We start from the raw sequence: 19,612 nt of genomic DNA, 5'->3' as shown, positions 1-19,612 counted from the left end.
TTTGGGACTCTCCGCCTTTCTTTGGCTCCTCTGGAAGCGGAGCCAAGCCGTGTGTGCTGACTGCGCTTTTCTCTCGCCCTTTCTCCTCTGAGGCTCCCGTGTGGGGATGAAGGTGGCTATCCCTTCTCCCTTCCCAAAAGGGTAACTCAGCCTTACTGAGCAGGTCTGCTGCCAGGCCAGGCAAGCAGCTGGAAGCCCCAACTGTCACTGGCGTCCTGGGCGGAGGAGCCATCTGATGGACCACCCTAGTGTGTAGGCTGGCAGCAGAGCTGGGGAGAGCCCTCCACACCCCGACCAGGGCCAGGTGGCCATGATGCTGCCCCTTGTGGCTCTGCTTTTCACAGCCAGGCAGGGTGGCAAGGCGGCACTTTCTTCCAGTCGGTAAAGCCGGTTCTCTCCTCCTTCTAAGAAAAAAGACGTACTGTGACGTCAACTTGTGCTTCCTGGCCCTTCCCTTTGCAAATGGAACATGAGTGAATCAGAGACATATGGGTTACATTTCCCTGGAAAGACAATCTCAAGTTCGAAAGCGAACTTGGCAAAAGGCATTGGGGGAGGGGGTGGTTTCAGCATATCCAGAGCCCTCGAGTGCTTCCGAGACACACTCAGCAGCTCCACACAACTCCCTCTGCTTGGGGGGCCCTCAGACCTGCCACCCTAGAGTGCAGGCACCCTGCACAGCTCACAGGACTCTGGCTGAGGTTGTTCAGGTTGTTGTGAGGTATTTTAACAAATACCTATTTTAAATGATGCCCTCAAAATGTACTATCCAATGACTTTAAAACCCTCTTTGTCTGCATCAAGGAGCATCCCTCCAATAACACTGAGCCTGTTAACTTAGAGTTTCGCTGGAGGCTGTACCTAAAGAAAAAGCTAAACATTAGCACTTGGAATAATGGCATTCTCCCTGGTATCCTCCCGGCCTAAAATCGTCCCCCTCCCTGGGAAATACATTCATTATATACTCTTAATTTTATATGCAGGTGGAATTGTGGTAATGAGTTGGCCCTCTTCTGCTTGCCCTTGAACTTGTCACAAGTGCTTAAGTTAAACTGTCCTTTAATAGGGCCTGCTGCAGGCTTTTCCCCGGTGGCTGGAATCCTCAGCAGTGATTGCTTAGGTCTGTAAACTGGTGTATTATGGGCTGAGCGAGGATGGGGACCAAAACTCTATCCCACATCTCTCCAAATACAGTACACCGAATCCCACCAGACATGGGCTATTTAGTTGGCAAGTTCGGAGGGATGCTAGTGAGGCTTATCCTAGCAAGTCTCCGAGAATCGAATCCTGTCGATGACGATACCTGTGTGGAGTACAGGGCTACTCTTGGGGAGGCCAAGCGACGGTGGGGTCCGTGTCCAAACACTGGCAACCAAACATGTCGTTCCAAACCAACCAGTCCTGCCATTCTCCCACACCCACTGGTACCCAACAATTCCATTCAATTCTGACACTAAGTGCCCCCCGGGCCTAGTGCACACCCCACAGGTTAAAGACAGTCCCGCAAGCCTGTCCCTATTTCAGAGTCCAGCCACGAGCAGGGTCCCCCAGTGACCTGTGTTTCTGCACCACTGACTACAAACTTAAGGGGTTCCAGGTTTGATCACTCACTAGAGCAACTTCCAGAGCGTGGGGAAAACTATACTTACTAACACCAGCTTATTTTAAAGGCTGCAACTCAGGAACAGCCAAAATGAAGAAAGATACAGATCAAGGCGTGGGGCAGGGTTTGGGGGGTGGCACAGAGCTGCTGTGCCCTGTCCAGACATGCCATCCTGTCGGTATCTTGGTGTGGTCACCAACCCAGCAGTTCCCTGAGCCCCATTGTTTAGGTTTTATGAAGGTTCCATCACACTGGAATGATTGAGCAAACATTTGCCATTGGTGATTGATTAATCTCCAGCCCCTCTCCCTTCCCGGGAGGTGGGAGGGGGACGACTCGGCTGAAAGTTAGAAAGCCCTCTAATCCTAAAGTTGGTGCTTCTGGTTACCAGCCCCCATTCTTCAGCTGCCACCCCCACAATGAGTCATCTCATTAGCATACAAAGACAATAAATTCTAAGGATTTTAAGAGTTCTGTGTGCCAGGAACAGATCATGGACAAAAACCAGTATCACAGGGACACGTCCTTGGTGGCCCCAGCTTCATCAGCTCAGGCCCTGCTCAAGGAGGCAGGATAGGGGTAGGGGGAGCCAGCCTGCAGGTGCAGGCTAGGGCCCACACCTGGCTATCAGCTCCTGAATGAGCGGGTAGGTGTTTACGTTGCAAACGTGAGAAAGTAAGGAAGCTCCCATTGGTAGCAACGGTTTAAGGGGTTAGCAAAGATAAGGACCTGGGTGGGTAGAAGGAAAAACAGAAATGGAAATTTTTCATTTCTATTGATTTAGGGGCTTTTAGTTAAAAAGATCAGCTCGCCTCTCATGGGAATCCTCCTGAACAAGTGGGTCAGACACAACCAAATTTTACCCACCTTCCCCCAAGCACCCCTCATTGAAGGACTTCCTCCTGTTCTGATGTGTCTCTGGAGCTCCCCCGTGCCCTGGATGGCTCTCTGCTGCCAAAGCCTGAGACTAACTAGGAACCCTTTGCTCCATCTCTGCTGCCCGGGAGCCAAAGCCCTTTCTGAGGGATTTTCACTTAGCAAAATAATTTGTCATTTACAGATAATTTACTAAACCATTTGTCTCCATGTAGAGGAAGTCATGCTTGCCGAAGAAAATAAAAATGCTGGAACGTCAGCCTTGGAAGGTAAGGCTCCGACCTGCGCCGAGCTCCACTTGCATTTGCCCCTAAGCGCGGCAGTCTCTCTCTGGATCAAAAGAGGAGAAAGAAATACAAGAGGGGTGTTCTGGGATTTGAAACCAAAGTCTCTGTCATAATATCCCTCATGCTTTACCAGGAAGGGAATTGAGTCCCAGATTTAAATGCTTTCTAAAGGGATGAAAACCCAGGTACTTGGTTCCAGGGCACGTCATTGATAAAGCACGATGAAATTGCCACCATCTAACATAGGGCTTACAAAGGGACCTTCTTGGAAAATCTGTGGGGATTCCTTGGGACCGCTTTCATTACCAGAAAGCGGCCTCGCTTACTGGGAGCCAGCACAGATAGATGTGGAGTGCCTATCTCTCCACTGCGTGTGGACGGGCCCTGGGACAGACGCCAGAGTCCTAGTGTTTCAGAGGCACCGCTGGGCACAGCGGTCATGTCTCTGTGGACATTTGTGACTTCTGTAGCCCTGGCTCAAGTATTTAAGGGCAGTCGCCTGTGTCCTAGAGGCCCCCGGCCCACAGCCCTCGTTTTGACCAGAACGATCTGGCTGTGCGTGTTCTCACCCCCGTCCCCCATCCTCCCCCCACCCCCCCCCCCTCCACCCCCGGCGCAGTGCTTCGGCGGGCCACCATCAAACGCAGCCGGACGGAGGCCATGACTCGAGACTCCAGCGATGAGCGCTGTGTCGATATCGCCTCTGTGGGTGAGTGGAGCCAGCTGGGTCTTTCACGTCCCAGACCCTCCCAGGAAAGGGAAGAGCCTGCCTTTAGAGAAGCACCACGAGGAGGAAGAGAATCCAAAGAATCCAGAGCTGAGGGATGTACTGACCGTATGTTGCTGGGTATAATGCACACTTTTTTGCCCAAATTTTTGAGGGAAAAATAAGGATGTGCATTATACATGGGTAGTACTAATTCCGTATCTATATAAATGTTTTTAACTCTTTTATTTATGCTTTTGTGTTAAAAGTGTAACTCTAGAAAGCAATAACGATATTGGTATGCAAAATAATATCCTGGAATACGATAATAGGTTTTGTATCTAAATATAAATAAATAAATAATTGAGTTAAAAAAATAAAACAACAGATTTTTTTGCCTGAAAGTTTGGGCCAAAAACATGGGTGCGCATTATACATGGCAAAATGCGGTATTTAGAAAGGGATGTAATCTACACGACGTTGACTTAGAAAAAAAATGGACCAGGGGATACTGTTGACACAAACATGGCCATGCTTAGGACTAACAGTCCCACCCAGATGCTTCAGGTGGGATCTTGTGTCCATTCGCCTGTTCCCTCCTCTGGGAGATCCGACTCTGAGGTGTGTCGAAAAGATTCAGAGGGTCTGTGGCTCCTGGTAAACCCCCCTTGGAGAAGCTGCAGTCATTTGCTTAACTCCAGGGGCACCTCTCTCCTTCCAGCTCCTCCTTTCCTGTGACATCTGTACAAATTCCTACTGACAGCCCTTTAGCATGACTGCTGTTCAGTCCCGGGCTCCCTTAGAGATTCTGGCTGGTGGCAGATGTTTCCTCCTCTGGAAGAGAGAAGGGTCTCCGTCCTTGAACGCAGAAGAGACACAGCTCACTGCCGCGTCAGGCTGCCCACGCCAGAAAGATCACAAAGGCGGCAGAAGCACTCTGGTGCCTGAAGCATACTTAAAAGGGAGGGCCGGAGAGAAGCCCAGGCTGTTACAAACCTAAACACGATCCTATTAGGATTCAAGACACCCGGTATATGGCTGGTGGTCTGCCCCGGGAATCTTTGCTAGGCCTGAGCGTGCTCAGAGGAAGAGCGGGGCTCTCTGCTGCAGAAACTGCTGAACACGGCTATTCCTGGGGCCTGCAGCATGGCGGCCACCTTGCCCTTTAGAAGCCCCTTCGCCGCGAAGGGTGATCTTCATTGCAGCCTCATTGTTTCTCCTTACTTCTCCCCCACAGGCACCCCTCTTGCCCGAGCCAGCATCAAAAGCACAAAGGTGGATGGCGCCTCCTATTTCCGGCACAAAGAAAGGCTTCTGCGCATCTCCATCCGCCACATGGTTAAATCCCAGGTGTTTTACTGGATTGTGCTGAGCCTTGTGGCTCTCAACACCGCCTGTGTGGCCATTGTCCATCACAACCAGCCCCAGTGGCTCACGCACCTCCTCTGTGAGTGACCTGTGACTGCTGGTGCGCGGGGCGGCTGGACTGGGGTGTGAGTGTCAGGGCAGGCATCGTGCTGGGCCTGGCGACGGTTCTGGCCACCCAGAGTCCTCCCTCTTCACGTTGGGAGGGAGGCCAGAGATGTCCCCAAGGAGACGGCATTATCACAGAACCATTTCAATCCGTCATTCATTGCTGAATCAGATAAACAAATCTTTGCTTCTGAGTCAACAAGATAGAGTTACAACTTGAGCCTTCCACTTACTATTTTGAGGAGGCTCAATGGCATCGGGAGTTTTGGTCACCAAAGTCCTAGGGAAAAAGTTCTTAGGGTGACAGATGCCTCTATAGACCAAAAAGGGAACTGAAGGAGGTACCTCTAGGTAAGGCTGCCACTGGATGCGAGAGAAGCTCCGGGAGGCTGTCACAGCTGGGTGTGTGGAGGGCCAGTCTGGCCCTCTCATCAAAGCCATTTAAAGGGTGGTGACAAACCCACCTGTTGAAGGAGAGTGAAGCTGACCCATGGAGTGCCTGGGGCTCCTCCTGGGCCATTGAGTTCCAAAGTCATTAGGTTTTGCCCGGCACTGACCTGCCATGCCCAACCTCACATGCGTGGTGCTCCTGGTGTTGAGGGCCCCTGTGCGGGTGGGGGTGTTGGGCTGGGGAGTGCAGGAGCCCACAGCATCCGGGGAACAAACACTCCTGCTTTTGTTGCTTTCAGACTATGCAGAATTTTTGTTTCTGGGACTCTTCCTCTTGGAGATGTCCCTGAAGATGTACGGCATGGGCCCTCGCCTTTATTTTCACTCTTCCTTCAACTGCTTTGATTTTGGGGTAAGTGCTCGGCAGCCCGCCTGTCCTCTGCCTTCCTCTGTCGATACGCCACACAGAGATATTAGCAGCCTACTCTCTTGCCCAGCATGACGCTCCGAAATCAGAAATTATCCGAGGGGAATAGATAAGATTAGCTAACAGGAGGTCAGGAATGAGTGAATCCTGGCCATGCTAGGGTTTGTTGGGGTTTTTTTAAGCTCTTTTGCTTTTAATGTTTCCACTGAAGAATAACACGCACAGCAGAGAGGGCACACTTCAGTGCGTAGTTCGGTGGGTTTGACAAAGCCCCCCTAGCCAGAGTTTTGGACCACTTACTGTCCAGGGGGTGCCTGGGAGAACAGGACAAAAGACTTGATTCTGGAAGGTGGCTCAATGAAAAAAGAGCAGCTTGTATATTTTGGATCTTTAGTTCAGTTACAATTGGGGAAATTACCTAGATGTGCAGCCTCTTACAGACACGCACAGGAATGCACACCCACACGTCTTAGCTTAGGAGGTCCGGTGTCCACTTCCTAAATAATGCCGGCGTATAACTGTGCACGTCGCTAGCAGTCTTCAAGTGCTTTCACGTATGTTTCTGTCCTCTGTGGCCTTCAGGAGCCCTGTCCACAGCGCTGTGTGTGAGGAGTTAGCCTGCCCACGCACAGAGGTCACATGTGCAAGTCCACACAGCTCATTAGCCGCAGCACTGGGCTGCACGACTTTGGGTTCCTGAACCACTTCTCCTCCTGCCAAACCTACTTCTCTTTCTGCCAAATTTTCGGTTACGTGCCAAGGACTTTGAGCACTTGCCAATCTGCATTTTAACTTGGAACATATGTTTCTGAGTACGGGCGATTTTCAGGCATAACAGCCAGTGAAAACCCATTTTAACCTTAGTTTTCTTTGTACACGTATTTTCAGAGTTGCTGTGAGGATGAATTTCGGTTATTTCTCCGAGTGCAATGTAGGGACTCTATAGTAGACGATCAATAGGTATATAATTAAAACAAAATAGTTCAGTTCTTAATCTGACATTGCTATGTCCTTCAGCGATCAGATTCTATGCCCCCCAGTAGCACCGTCACACTGGGCTGTGTGGGACCTGAGTGACCGAAAGATACTTACTGTACAGGTGACCAAACCATTCTTGTTGGCACTAAATTCTAGAACAGTGAGAGAACGGGGCCCTGAATATTTCTATGGAATACAGCCCGTACTAATTCAAATCAGTTCCCTTGCCTGGAGGACCACCCCCTGTCTGTTCAAGGTGTTATAACGTAAGAATGGTTATGGCTGTCAAATCTGTGTGGAAGTGGTGACCTGCACTTTTCACCAAGGACAGAACAGCAGTCAGTAAACCAACCTACAGCATGGAGGATTAAAGTCAGCAGGGAGGCAGAGAGCCGTGGGGAGAGAGGCAGACACTGTCGCTTGGGCAGCCTTCACAACTAGGTGGTCCTGTTGGAGTGGGCTGGGTGGGGAGGGGAGTCACCAGGGAGAACTGGTGACTGCGGAACACCAGAATGTCCGTCTGTCCTCCCTCAGCCCCCTTCCCCTCCTCCTCTGACTGTGCCTGGGTCTGGCCCTCTAGGTCACAGTGGGCAGCATCTTCGAAGTGGTCTGGGCAATCTTCAGACCTGGCACGTCTTTTGGGATCAGTGTCTTACGAGCTCTTCGGCTGCTAAGAATATTTAAAATAACAAAGTAAGTGATCCGATTCTGGACTCTTCCCAACCACCTTTGAGAGCGGAGGCTTCCCTCTGCCTTATTGTACTTTCTTCCATCCTGTCATCCCCCTTACCATGTGTTCCCCTGCCCTACCGTACCCCCAACTGCACCCTTCACCTCCTCCACCGCCTCCGGTGACCCAACCTGAAGGAACACCCACGATGCCAAGTCCCGAGCCGCATCCCCAAGGGGCACCGCCCTGTTGCTGCCATCTCTGCTCCCTACAAGGATACAAATGCAGCTTATTCCTAGGCCACCAGGCAGATGCCCAGCTGGACTTGGGAGTAACTCCGTAGTCTCTGTTCACCGCTGTCATGCCATCTGGGTTTTGTAGGTACTGGGCATCCCTGCGGAATTTGGTGGTCTCCTTGATGAGTTCCATGAAGTCTATCATCAGTTTGCTCTTCCTCCTCTTCCTCTTCATCGTTGTCTTTGCTCTCCTAGGAATGCAGCTGTTTGGAGGCAGGTAAGCACCAACCAGCTTTCCATCCAGAGGAGCCTTAGAGCTTCAGCCTGTGAGCCCCAGGGTCACTCACTCAGTCACCATGTCGCCATCTTGTTTGCCCTTGTCCCTCACCCCAGTCACCCGCTGTGTGTATTGTGGAGCAAGTGTCTCTGCTTGTCACCTTCTCACCTTGTACAGGGTTCTTGTTCCGGAGACCCTTCCTCTGGAGCTGTCTCTGAAATGTATAGCATGGGGCCCTGTCACTCCGGATCAGCCCAAACCCCATCTCATTTCCCATGCCCTTCAAAGAGCACAGTGCATCTGTCATAGTCTCAAATGCCATCTTTACAAATTACATGGCATGGGGGGAATGTATGTGCAGAAAGTGGGGAAGAAGTGATGAAAATGGTGTAATCTCGGGAAGGGAAAACTTGGCGTGTGAGAATTTTCACTCCATTCTTCCCTCTGAACTTCCTTCTCAGGTTCAACTTCAATGACGGGACCCCTTCAGCGAACTTTGACACTTTCCCTGCGGCCATCATGACTGTGTTCCAGGTAGGAGGCCGACCTGGGGTTAAAAATACCCTGGGGGGACCCTGGGCACACACCGCGGGGCGCTGATGTGTTAGGAGAATCCTATGTTTCCCCTCCAGGCTCCTCCTGGGCTTATTGGATATGCGTGCTCGTTGAGGACTCATCCCCACGATAGTTCCTAGGGTTTCTGTAGCTCTGTTCTCCCCAGTAATAGAAGGGCCCCCCGTGATGACCTCGTTGACCTTCCCCCTACATTGTGACTTTTAAGAGACATTAAGTCAAAGACATTCAGTGACATACTGCATTTGTGGTTTTCTGAAACCAGAAGCATCTTCTAACACACATAATCATTTAATGAAGTATTTTTTTCTACCTGCCCCCCCCAAAGGCTTTATAAATAATGGGGGAAATTCAAAATCAGTAATGTCTTAGACCAAAGAAAAACACTACTTAGCCAGGATCTGAGGCTGAGCCAGAACCGAGGTTTCCAGATCTGGTGCCCACAAAGCTCTTTCCATAATGTTACTGTCTTAGGAACTGTGCCTTGGCAGCTCTGGTGACAGGTGGGGAGTGACCAGACCATACCTGACCTGAGTGATCCCTACAGGCCTGGCAAAGTGCAGGTGGGAGGGGCTCTGTAGTCTGAGGAACAGAATCTTTCCTTTTAATGCTCTTCCACTTTTCAGTGCCTAAGACCCTCTTCCAGACCTGCAGAAAGTTTAGGGTTCTTCGTGGGGGTGACTTTTCTGTTCTCTTCCCTGACAGGAATGGTCAAGTAAGGGGGTAGATGGAAGAGACTCAGGCCCAGGGCTCTCCCTTTACACGGCCCCATTTGCTCCGCCAGCCCAGGTTCCTGACCTGCCTGTTGTTTGCTTTGCGTAGATCCTGACGGGTGAGGACTGGAATGAGGTGATGTACAACGGGATCCGCTCCCAGGGCGGCGTCAGCTCGGGCATGTGGTCAGCCATCTATTTCATTGTGCTCACCTTGTTTGGAAACTGTATCCTTTTTAAGATGCTCCGCTTGTGCTTCCTGCCTGCCCAGACCAGCATTTGAGGAGGAAGGAGCAGGGAGGGGAGAGATGGTGGGGGAGGAGGTGGAGAAGGAGGTGGAGGTGGAGAAGGAGGTGAAGGTGGTGAAGGACGCGCTGGTGGCGGAGGAGGGAGGTGATGGTAGTGTTAGAACAGGAGTGGGGCGGCGGAAGGGTGGGGGGATGGACATTGCTCTGTGCACTGAGAGAAACAAGGATGCTGACCTTCAGGAATGTGTACACTAGTTGGGTAAAGGGGAAAAATAGGAAGAAGACAGAGTATCGTGCAAACCTACGGCACACACTAATAATACCATATGAGGCTGTCATTGCATGGTTGGAGATTCTGTGAGCTGGGGAGAGAGGAGAGGACAGAGATCACCGTGGTCTGGGCTGTGGGCAGATCATAACCCTCATAATAAGTTAATTCCGTGTTAATATGGAACAGAGCCTACACACAGTGAGCTGTCTGACACACTAGCGTTATGGTTTCTGCCAGCAAGCACATCTCACATTGATTGTGTTGGTGCTATTCATGAGTCTCTGCGTGTCCTAGGTTCTTTACTGGCTCTGTTTCATCCAATCCTTGCTTCGTAAGACATAGAAGAAATAATTTGACCAATATCAAACAATTATTCAACCAGAAAGGGAGAGCAGAAACCAAGTCCACCTATTTCCCAAACCCATGTCTGGTCAGAGGGTCTAGATCAAGGAATATTGGGGTTTAATCCCAGCAGCTCTGCTCACCAGCTGCGTGGCCTTGGGAAAGTCCCTTTGTCTCTCTGAGCTTCTAGTTTTCACATGTGAAAGGAGAACAGTATCTCTCTCTCTCTGTTAGTTGTGAGTGGGAAATGAGATAACTTATCTGAGTGCACCTCATGAACTACAAACTTCTACGTGACCGTTAGATGTTTTGGGGGGAGTGGGACTTGCATTGCGTGGGGACTGGCAGAGTAGAAATGGAGAGCTGTGTGTTATGGCTGTGGTTTGGCATCTTCTATAATCTTGCAGGGAGAAGAGCTCCTTCAGGTCTCCTGCCCTGAAAATAAATAGGGGCCAAAGCAGACTGTAGACTAGAGAGAACCCCATGAGAAGAAAGCTGTGCAGTGAGTTTTGGAAATGGGAGGCCAGTTTGTCTCAGTGGCTCCTTGATTTTCCTTTTACTCTGAACATAGTCTGATCTGGAGTTTTATACTGGAACCAGTTCTTTGTTCTAGAACGCATGGGCCTCAAAGACAGTTGGAGAATTGGGCCTTTAGAGGTTAGAGCGTAGAACTGAAATGGGTTCCACTATGACCTTGTGAGCCCAGTGACAGCTGATTAAATGAAATACAGAAGCTGTCCAGGACGAGAAGAATGAGAGAAATCAGTTCACATCCCATTGTTGAGAGCTGGTCCGTGATGGGGTTGTGGGTTCCCATTTCTCTTCGCCTTTAAGAACAGACTGGCAGGACTGGTCCTGCTGGGCTTCAGTTCCAGCTTCCCAGAAGGAGAGATGCGCTCCTCCATTGAGTTCCCTGCCCATCTCGTTGTTCACTGTTTCTGTATCTGATGTTGCCATGAGTAGACAGCACAGCTGTTTAAAGGCTGTCTCATTCATCCATGTATTTCTCTGTCCTGTTCAAAGAGATGATACGTGGAAGGAGAGAAAATACTCTCCTTCCAACAGAATTGCATAGTATCTCTGTCCCTGCTCCCACAGCTCCTGCTTAAGGGACCCTTTGGGGTAGCTTCTAGTGTCCCAGCAAGAAAGGCATGCAATCCCTCTCAGCCTTGCTTCGAAGCCTTCTGCTTTTCTTACTTGCCTGTCCTTAACTCGTCACCCCAGACACGCTGCTGAACGTGTTCTTGGCCATTGCTGTGGACAATCTGGCCAACGCCCAGGAGCTGACCAAGGTAAGCATTGCTGTCTGGGGAGCTGGTGGTTCTTGGTGCCATTGGGTGCCCTCTGGCCTTTGGGGCTCTCTCCAGAAGCCTGCGTTGTCTGGCCCCTTCTGGGAGGTTCTGGACAGTTGGAGAGCCACACACCCATGCAGGAAGCCTGCTTCACTTGCACTGAATTTGGTGAACCTGAGACCAGGCTGGGTCTCCCATGGATACAGTATATAACAGCTCAGTCACTGCAAACCCTCAAGGGGGCCCTTTGAAGGATTATAACATGGAGAATGAAGAAAATACTGAAGCCCTCGGAGCACCTAGCTGTGTGGGGAAGAGGGCAGGTGGGAGGCACAGCCTCGGGGCTTCACTTCCAGACAGAACGTCTGACAGGTGTTGTCAGCTCTGGCCTGTGACCTTTACAGCTGTGGCCAGCTCCACCGAGGGCGGGGGCGTGGGCTTGACCTCCATTTAGCTAACCTCACCTCACTCTGCCTCCTTTCACCTCTTCCCTCATGCTCCTCGCCTCTCCTGTCTCCAGCACTCCTGGGGAGAGCGAAGGGGCCCCCCCTCCCTTGTGGGGGTCCCAGGCACACTCATGTCTTCCTTGTGTCTAGGATGAGCAGGAGGAAGAGGAGGCCTTCAACCAGAAGCACGCACTGCAGAAGGCCAAGGAGGTCAGCCCGATGTCCGCGCCCAACATGCCCTCTATCGAGTGAGTCGGCAGCCCCCCGCCACGCCCCACGCGCCTGTGCTGGCAGGCGGCTCGTCGGTTCGAGTGCCGAGTACTATCTCAGGGCCCCTGCTCCGTGCGAGGAAATGTCCTGTGAATACAGCAGTGAGCAAGACGGGGTCTCTGTTCTCGCAGAGGTGTTATTTCAGTGTGCGAGCTTGATAATAAACACACAAATAATTTTCAGTAGTGATAAACTGCTGTAAAACACAGGCAACGGCAGTAAGGCAGAGGGGGAAGAGAGCTGGGTGGAGTACCTTCGGGCAGTCCGGGCAGCGTTCTCAGAAGAGGCGACATTTAAGCAGAGGCCAAAATGTGTGTAAAGCCTCATGTGGCATTTGCCGGAAGAGCACTCCCCAGCAAGTGGCTGGCGTGGGGAGGACAAGGAGGAATGGGGCGAGGTCAGGGCCGTGGGCAGGAGCCAGCTCGGGGAGGTCCCGAAGGTCCAGGGGGAGGATTTTAGTTTTTATTCTAACTGCAATTCTGGGAGAGTTTAACGTAGAAGGGTGGATAGGACAAGATCTATACTTTTAAAAGGTCACTCTGCCTGGTGGAGAATGAATTTTGGGGGCCGAGATCGAGGCAAGGGCGCAGAAAGTTGGCTCTAAAGGCAGATGAATGATGGCCCACAGGGGGGTGCCAGTGGAGGAGGTGAGAAGTAACCCCCTTCCTTCTCTGTTTTGGAGGGGGACCCAGCAGGGTGAGCTAACAGTGGAGTAAATGTGATATGGGGCGGGGGACAGGGGGGCAGATGGATAGAGGAAGAGAAGAAACGTTTCTCCCAGGTGCTAAGGTGTGTGGTTTAAGCAACAGGGCAGATGGCGGCGGTGTGTGTGATGCCCTGGAGAACAGTGGAAAGCTGAGGCTCATTTTGGCCACATTAAATTTGAGAAACTTAAAAGATATCCAAGTAGAGATGTTGAATAGGCTGCTGATTCCATGAATCTAAAGCCTAGAGAAGAAGTTGGGGCTAGGGATAAAGATGTCGGGGGAGCCATTTGCGGTTGGATGGTATTTAAGCTGCTGGTGAGGGTGGCCTGACCCGGGGAGGATCAAAGTAGAGAAGGGACGAGCCGAGGACAGAGGCCCAGAGCCCTCTGGTGCCTGGAGGTCTGGCTGAGGAGAAACCTGCCAAGGAGACTGGCGGGGAGCCACCAGGAGGTAGGAGACAGAACCAGAAAGCATGACGAGAGCTCGCGAAGGGCGCTGCTCAGGAGGGAGGGGGTGGACAGCGGAGGTGAATGCTGTTGAGAAATCACGTAAGAGGAGGGCAGCAAGGGGACAGCCAGGTTCAGCAGCATGAAAGCGGCAAGTGACCTTTGCGAGGGTAGTGTGAGCAGCCCCCGGGAACAGGAGCCAGCTGAGTGGATTTAGGGAGGTGGTAGAGTGGTCAGTGCACAGGCCCTTTTAAGGATCCAGCCTGGACCTGTGGTTGCTGGTAGAGCTGCAGGCAGTGGGCCTGGGCCCTGTGTGGGGCTCACCCCGCTGTGTGATGCCGGAGGGAGCTGTCTGAGGAGAGACCGAGATATGACTCCAGGACCATGAGTTCCTCTTGTTGCTCCTGGGCCTGCGTGAGGATGGTGTGAGTGGCCCTGGGTGTCTACAGAGAAGGTCTGAGATCCCCAGGAAGTGGCACCAGACCCTGTCCGTCATCTCCTTGAAGCTAGTGAGGGAGGAGCCCCTGTTGGCCCATCGCTCCTGTGAAGGGGCGTTCAGAGTTACATACAGAGCCCTCCCTTCCATGCACGGCTGCCTGCCCTCACCTTTCAAAACTGTGAAGGTCTGGCTTCTGGCACCCTCCTCTATGAGTAGGGAAAAAACCTGCCCCCCAAAAAAATTTGTTAAAAAATGATGGAGAAAAGCAAAAGAACTCCTTTCTCTCTAGAATATTCTCTGGCCCTCAAGTAGTTTCTACCCCACCTTCCCTGAACTCATGAATTTGGGTTAAAAATACGCACACAGGTATGCACACATGCCACTGGGTAGGACCGGCTGCCGCTTAGCAGTGGGTGGTTCTGCTGCTGAGAGAGATGAGGAAGCCTGGGGGAAGAGTGGGTTTGGAGCCGTGAGCTGGGGAAGGTACTCGGCCCAGAGTAGAAGCTCGCTGTTTATGGAGGGAAAGGATGAATGAAATGCTGGTAGGCAGAGGGTGGTAGGTGTTGAGCAGTGTGTGTATCCGGGCACAGCGGGGTGGAGGAAGGCGCCATAACCATCCCAATGAACGGAGATCCAGGCTCCGACACGAGTGCAGGAACCGCTTCAGGTGTGTGCGCACCGCTCAGGAGCATAAGCTAGATGCTCAGGTGTCAGACTCATTTTTACCGGCGGCCACATCAACCTCGCAGTTGCCTTCAAGGGGCCAAATGTCATTTTAGGACTGTATAAGTGTAACGGGCCAAGGAACTCGGCGCTGCTGCCGGATAAAACAAGGTGGAGGGATGGATTCGGCCCACGGGCCTTGTGTTTGTCACCTTCGAGCTAGAATGTGGCTGCCCCTGGAGAAACGGGAAGAACATGTGACAAACCAGAAGGCCAGCGTGCTAGGCATAGTTCTGTCACCTGTATGTTCTGTGACCTTGGAGAGAGAATCCCTTCGGGTCTCCAAACTTGTTTCCCCATTTTCGAAAGGGAAAGAACACTGACTGGCCTCTCCTGGCCTGCCAGGTGGTTGTGGGCTGGATGTGAGGTCACACGTATGTGAGGTTGGAGGTGTGTGGACGCTTCTCTGTGTGATTTGAGGAATGAAGGTATGTTAATGATTCTGATGGGGTATGAACTTGGATCTTTTCATATGTGAGTAGAGAAGTAAAGAGTTTGAAGTGTGTCTGATTTGTGTGGGAATTTTGATTGGGTCTGTCTTTTGCCTGGTGCGTGTGTGTGCAGGTGTGTGTATGTGAGAGAGAATTCTTGTGCTTACACTCGTACACATGCCTCTGCCTCCAGTGTCTGAATACAAGAGAATTTGCAGTTAGGTGGTAGAGTGTGGTTTTTGTAGTGGGCGTGCACGCGGCCTATCTGGAGCGTGGGCTTCTGTCTCTACGTGCTGCCCATGCCTCTTGGCACTGCTGCCCCATGTGGGCCTCGTGGCATTGCAGCTGTCACAGCTGAGGCTGCATGCAGTTGGGGAGCTCACAGCATCTGCACAGCGATGTCTGCATCCGTTCCAGGGGGGCTCATGTGCATCGCTCCTCTGCCAGACACCTGAGGGAGGCGCTGCCCCTACTCCCCCAGCCCCACCAAGGAGCGGGCTCTTCTGCAGACGTGGAGCGTGGCCATTGAGCAGTGCCAGTTTGTCTAGCATGTTCTCCATGGGTGGGTGTCACTTTTTATCAGGAAAGGAGCAGCATTTGCCAACCTCCAGGTCCAGGCAGGGTCTGTTGGGCCAGACTGGACCTGTCAGCCCAGGAACTGGGGCAGGCTCTCTCTGCAGGGGTCCCAGGTGTGTTTCCTCCACCTGAGCATTGGTCTGAGCTGACAGTCTCATTTTTCCAGGAGTCGTGTCTGCCTTTGCAAGTGATGCCCACACCCTGATACTCGGACCTTCCTTTGCCCGTTTGAAAGTCATGGGGGGGGGGGGGGTGTGGGTGTGTGTGTGTGTGTGTGTGTGTGTGAGAGAGAGAGAGAGAGAGAGAGAGAGGAGAGAGAGAGAGAGAGAGAGAGAGAGAGAGAGGAGATTTTTCCCTGTACAAGGTAGGAAGGTTCATACCGGGCTTTACCCAGCAGAACAGACTGAATCTTCAGGGCCTCTGGCCAGGGCTGCTGTGTCACACAAATGCAGGGGTCACCGCTCCCATCCTGGATTATGCGGATGGCCGCCATGGTGTGGAGGTCCTGCTTTGGGCCGTGGGCTACTTTTGTGGCCTTGATGGCATGCACAGCAGAGCGTGGGTTCACTGCATGTGCTGTGAGATTGGAGTGACCTGCTGGGACCCACACCCACGTGACTGTGGGGTGCTGTCCTGGAGGTGATTGGAGGAGGCGCAACTCCACCCAACTTGACAGCATTTCCAAAATAGTTCACTGAAGGGCATTGAGGTGGAAGTGTGAGCACCAAGGGGCGTGATGGTGGAGCATCTGAATCAGCTACTCAGTGAAACAGGGAGTGGACCCTTTGCGTCCCTGCATGTATGCTTCAAAATCTAGCCCCACGTGTTCGCGCACAGCAGGGAATCGAGTGACTCCCTCGGGGAGTCGAAGGTCGGAAGCCCACAGAGGGCAGCAGGCACATGGAGAATGCGCAGGCGCATTGGGGTCTCTGTACCTCTCCCTGGAAATTGTCAGGTGGCCGTGGGGCTCGCGGTCGATCTTAGAGGTTGGGGTGCACTGAACCTGTCCATTTTTCTTTCCCAGAAGAGACAGAAGGAGAAGACACCACATGTCGATGTGGGAGCCACGCAGCAGCCACCTGTATGTGTGGACCGGGTTGCGTGTTTGTGAGTGGTTACGTGTGGGTGCGGGGACGCTGTGTCTTTGTTCTTGCTGCGGACAAAGTGGTGCCGAGTGTGCACATCGGTGGTGTGTGCGGGTGTGCTCCGTGCTCATGGTTTGTGGATGTGCCCTGCTGTACCTTTCGACACGTGCTTGTGTCAGTGTGTCTAAGGTATGTGGCCCTGTGCGCTGTTTGCTCATCTGTGTGGCCCGAGTGGGCATGTGTTGGCATGGGTGTAGCTGTCACACAGGCAGTCGTGTGCAGCCATGCGTGGGCCTCGGTGCGGGGGGGTGTGGGCACACGTGAGTGTCCCCTGACCCGTCTGTAGCTGTGCACGCACAGGCACATGCGAGTGAAGGAGTGGGCGGCTGCCCTTCCGCCGTGTGAGCCCACTCCGGGTGCTCGCCTTGTGTCACGTCCATGTGTTCCTGCTGCCCTGTGACCGCCCCACTCGGCCCCGGGCCGAAGTGCTCAGCAGCGGGTTGAGGACGAGCTATTGGTGGTCTCCACACACAGTCCTCTGGGGTTTTACCCACTGTTGTGAAGAGACCCACAGCACCCCTCGTTTTGGAGGGTAATGCCAACGCGTTTTGTAACGTGGGTCTGCTTGTCACTGTCGTCACCCTGTGATGACATCTGACCCTCATCCTTCTCTGTCCTTGTAGTCCCCGCCTGTAATTGGAGAGGGAAAGGAGAGGGAGAGCTGGTGGAAGAAAGGTCTCTGACCTTGAACTAGGGACAGTGGTGGGCGCAGAGTGGGGAAAGGCTGGTGCCCTGAAAGCAAATGAGAGCAGGGGCCTGGGGACCTGGTGGCCTTTGTGCTCGGGCCCTACAGGCTCTGGGGACTAGGGACTGGGAACTGGGCTGTCCGCACCCCCACCCGCTCCCCCAGCTACTGCAGAACAGGGACGCGAATGGGAAGCCCCGCGAACCGGGAGGCACTGGACCCACCACCCACTCACGGGTGGCCTCCTCTGCTCCTGGCGGCCTTCTGTGCTTTCTGTCTGCAGGTCCCGGGCTCTCCCATTTGCCCCTCTCACCGTGTGTCCCACGCTTTTCCCATGGCTGCTGAGGGCTGCCCTCCTCGGCCCTCAGCCGTCAGGTCTGACTTTGTCCTTCCCCCTTTGCCCTTTGCCAGGAGGGAGCGGAGGCGCCGCCACCACATGTCGGTGTGGGAGCAGCGCACTAGCCAGCTGAGGAGGCACATGCAGATGTCCAGCCAGGAGGCCCTCAACAAGGAAGAGGCCCCGCCCATGAACCCACTCAACCCTCTGAACCCACTGAGCCCCCTCAACCCACTCAACGCCCACCCCAGCCTCTACCGGAGAGCCCGGCCCATCGAGGGCCTGGCCCTGGGCCTGGGCCTGGAGAAGTGCGAGGAGGAGCGCGTCAGCCGTGGGGGGTCCCTCAAGGGCGACAGAGGGGACCTCTCCAGTGCCCTGGACAACCAAAGGAGCCCCTTGTCCCTGGGCAAACGGGAGCCGCCGTGGCTGTCCAGGCCCTGTCATGGGAACTGTGACCCAACCCAGCAAGAGGCTGGGGGAGGGGAGACTGTGGTGACCTTTGAGGACCGGGCCAGGCACAGGCAGAGCCAGCGGCGCAGCCGGCACCGCCGAGTCAGAACGGAAGGCAAGGAGCCCTCCTCCGCCTCCCAGAGCCGGTCTGCCAGCCAGGAGCGGAGTCTGGATGACGGCATGCCCGCCGAGGGGGACAAGGACCACGAGCCCAGGGGCGGCCACGGGGGCAAGGAGCCCACGATCCAGGAAGAAGAGAGGGGCCTGGACCTGAGGAGGTAAACAAGCCCCAGGAACGCCCTGGGGGCACAGAGCAGGGCTGGTGGCAGGGCTTCTCCAGTGCGGGCCTCTCCGCACCTCACCTTGTAATGTGGAGCGGGTGCCAATGCACCGGTTATGACGTATGTGCAGATAGGACGGGCACTGGGATCTGTCCCCCTGAAAACCAGTCTGTTTTAGGGTGTCTCCTGTCAGGAGTGGGTCACAGATGGACGGACGGATGAATGGGTGGATGGATGGATGGACAGATGGATGGACAGGAGTAAGGCGGCAGGCTCTGCCCATGGGTCTTAGCTCCTCTCTGCCCATCTGGTGGGCGGCAGCAGATGCCCTGCGTCCCCAGCAGGGCTGCTTGGGCTCCGCTCCCCTCACCCTGTGTTGAAATAGCTTCTCTTCTGTGTCGACAGGACCAACAGCCTGATGGTGGCCAGAGGCACTGGGCTGGCAGGGGCCCTCGATGGGGCTGACACTCCCCTCGTCCTGCCCCACGCAGAGCTGGACTTGGGGAAGGGGCCTCCGGAGCGGGAGCCTGAGGGCAGCAGTGAGCAGGCCCTGCTGGGGGACGTGCAGCTGGACGTGGGCCGGGTCATCAGCCAGAGCGAGCCCGACCTCTCCTGCGTCACAGCCAACACAGACAAGGCTGCCACCGAGAGCACCAGCGTCACGGTGGCCATCCCCGACGTGGACCCCTTGGTGGACTCGACCGTGGTGCACAGTGAGGACATAGTCTCTGTCCCCCATCATCCCTTCCCCGTGCCACCTGGTCTGGGGGGGAGTCGAGGCCCCACAGTCTCCCCAGTAAAGCTGGGAAACCCCACCAGCGGGATTAAATCGCTCTTCAACAAGAAAAAATAGTGAGAATTTTATCTCAATTTGCAGGAAAAATAAGTTAGAGTTTCCTCAGTCTTATGTTTTGCCCATGAAATGTCTTCAAGGCTTTGGCCCCTGTGACCACCGTGGAGTCTTCAGAAAGGTCATGTGTGATTTTGTGCCCAGATGTTTGTTCGGCGACTTGGCTGATTGTGTGGATATCCGATGGCCTTTTCCAGGACTTCCGAGGTGCTCTGCTACCTGGACAAATTAGGGGGCCTCCAATGGGGCGGAGGTGGCAGCAGGGCTAGGTGGTCCCTGCCCTGCTCAGTGGTGGCCTCCAGAAACCCTCTGTCCCTCTTCAGGCCTCCGTCTGTCATCTGTAAAGTGAGGACACCGGCGACCTCTGTCCTAACATTTTATGAATCTATTACTCTTATCTGCTGTTTCTCTCCTCCAAGATTTAGTCACTTTCTCTCTAGTTCCCTCAGGCAACAATGTTCATC

General features: G+C 53.6%; 1 protein-coding gene across 2 annotated transcripts in view; it reads left to right on the top strand.

The window, feature by feature from the left end:
* Nucleotides 1–19,612, top strand: part of CACNA1E (calcium voltage-gated channel subunit alpha1 E) — a 413,895-nt gene that overhangs the window by 327,709 nt on the left and 66,574 nt on the right. For both annotated transcript variants that reach the window (XM_053915565.1, XM_053915566.1), the window contains exons 11-22: nucleotides 2,695–2,748; nucleotides 3,386–3,475; nucleotides 4,710–4,919; nucleotides 5,635–5,747; nucleotides 7,321–7,433; nucleotides 7,792–7,923; nucleotides 8,385–8,457; nucleotides 9,319–9,436; nucleotides 11,295–11,362; nucleotides 11,959–12,056; nucleotides 17,642–18,295; nucleotides 18,704–19,011. In XM_053915565.1, the coding sequence (XP_053771540.1) occupies nucleotides 2,695–2,748; nucleotides 3,386–3,475; nucleotides 4,710–4,919; nucleotides 5,635–5,747; nucleotides 7,321–7,433; nucleotides 7,792–7,923; nucleotides 8,385–8,457; nucleotides 9,319–9,436; nucleotides 11,295–11,362; nucleotides 11,959–12,056; nucleotides 17,642–18,295; nucleotides 18,704–19,011 (2,031 nt within the window). The remainder of the gene's footprint in view (nucleotides 1–2,694; nucleotides 2,749–3,385; nucleotides 3,476–4,709; nucleotides 4,920–5,634; nucleotides 5,748–7,320; nucleotides 7,434–7,791; nucleotides 7,924–8,384; nucleotides 8,458–9,318; nucleotides 9,437–11,294; nucleotides 11,363–11,958; nucleotides 12,057–17,641; nucleotides 18,296–18,703; nucleotides 19,012–19,612) is intronic.

The sequence above is a fragment of the Desmodus rotundus genome, chromosome 12 (genome assembly GCF_022682495.2).
Source record: "Desmodus rotundus isolate HL8 chromosome 12, HLdesRot8A.1, whole genome shotgun sequence".
Taxonomy (NCBI): Eukaryota; Metazoa; Chordata; class Mammalia; order Chiroptera; family Phyllostomidae; genus Desmodus; species Desmodus rotundus.
The sequence above is the reverse complement of the archived record's forward strand: the minus strand, read 5'-3'. Positions and strand labels throughout refer to the sequence as shown.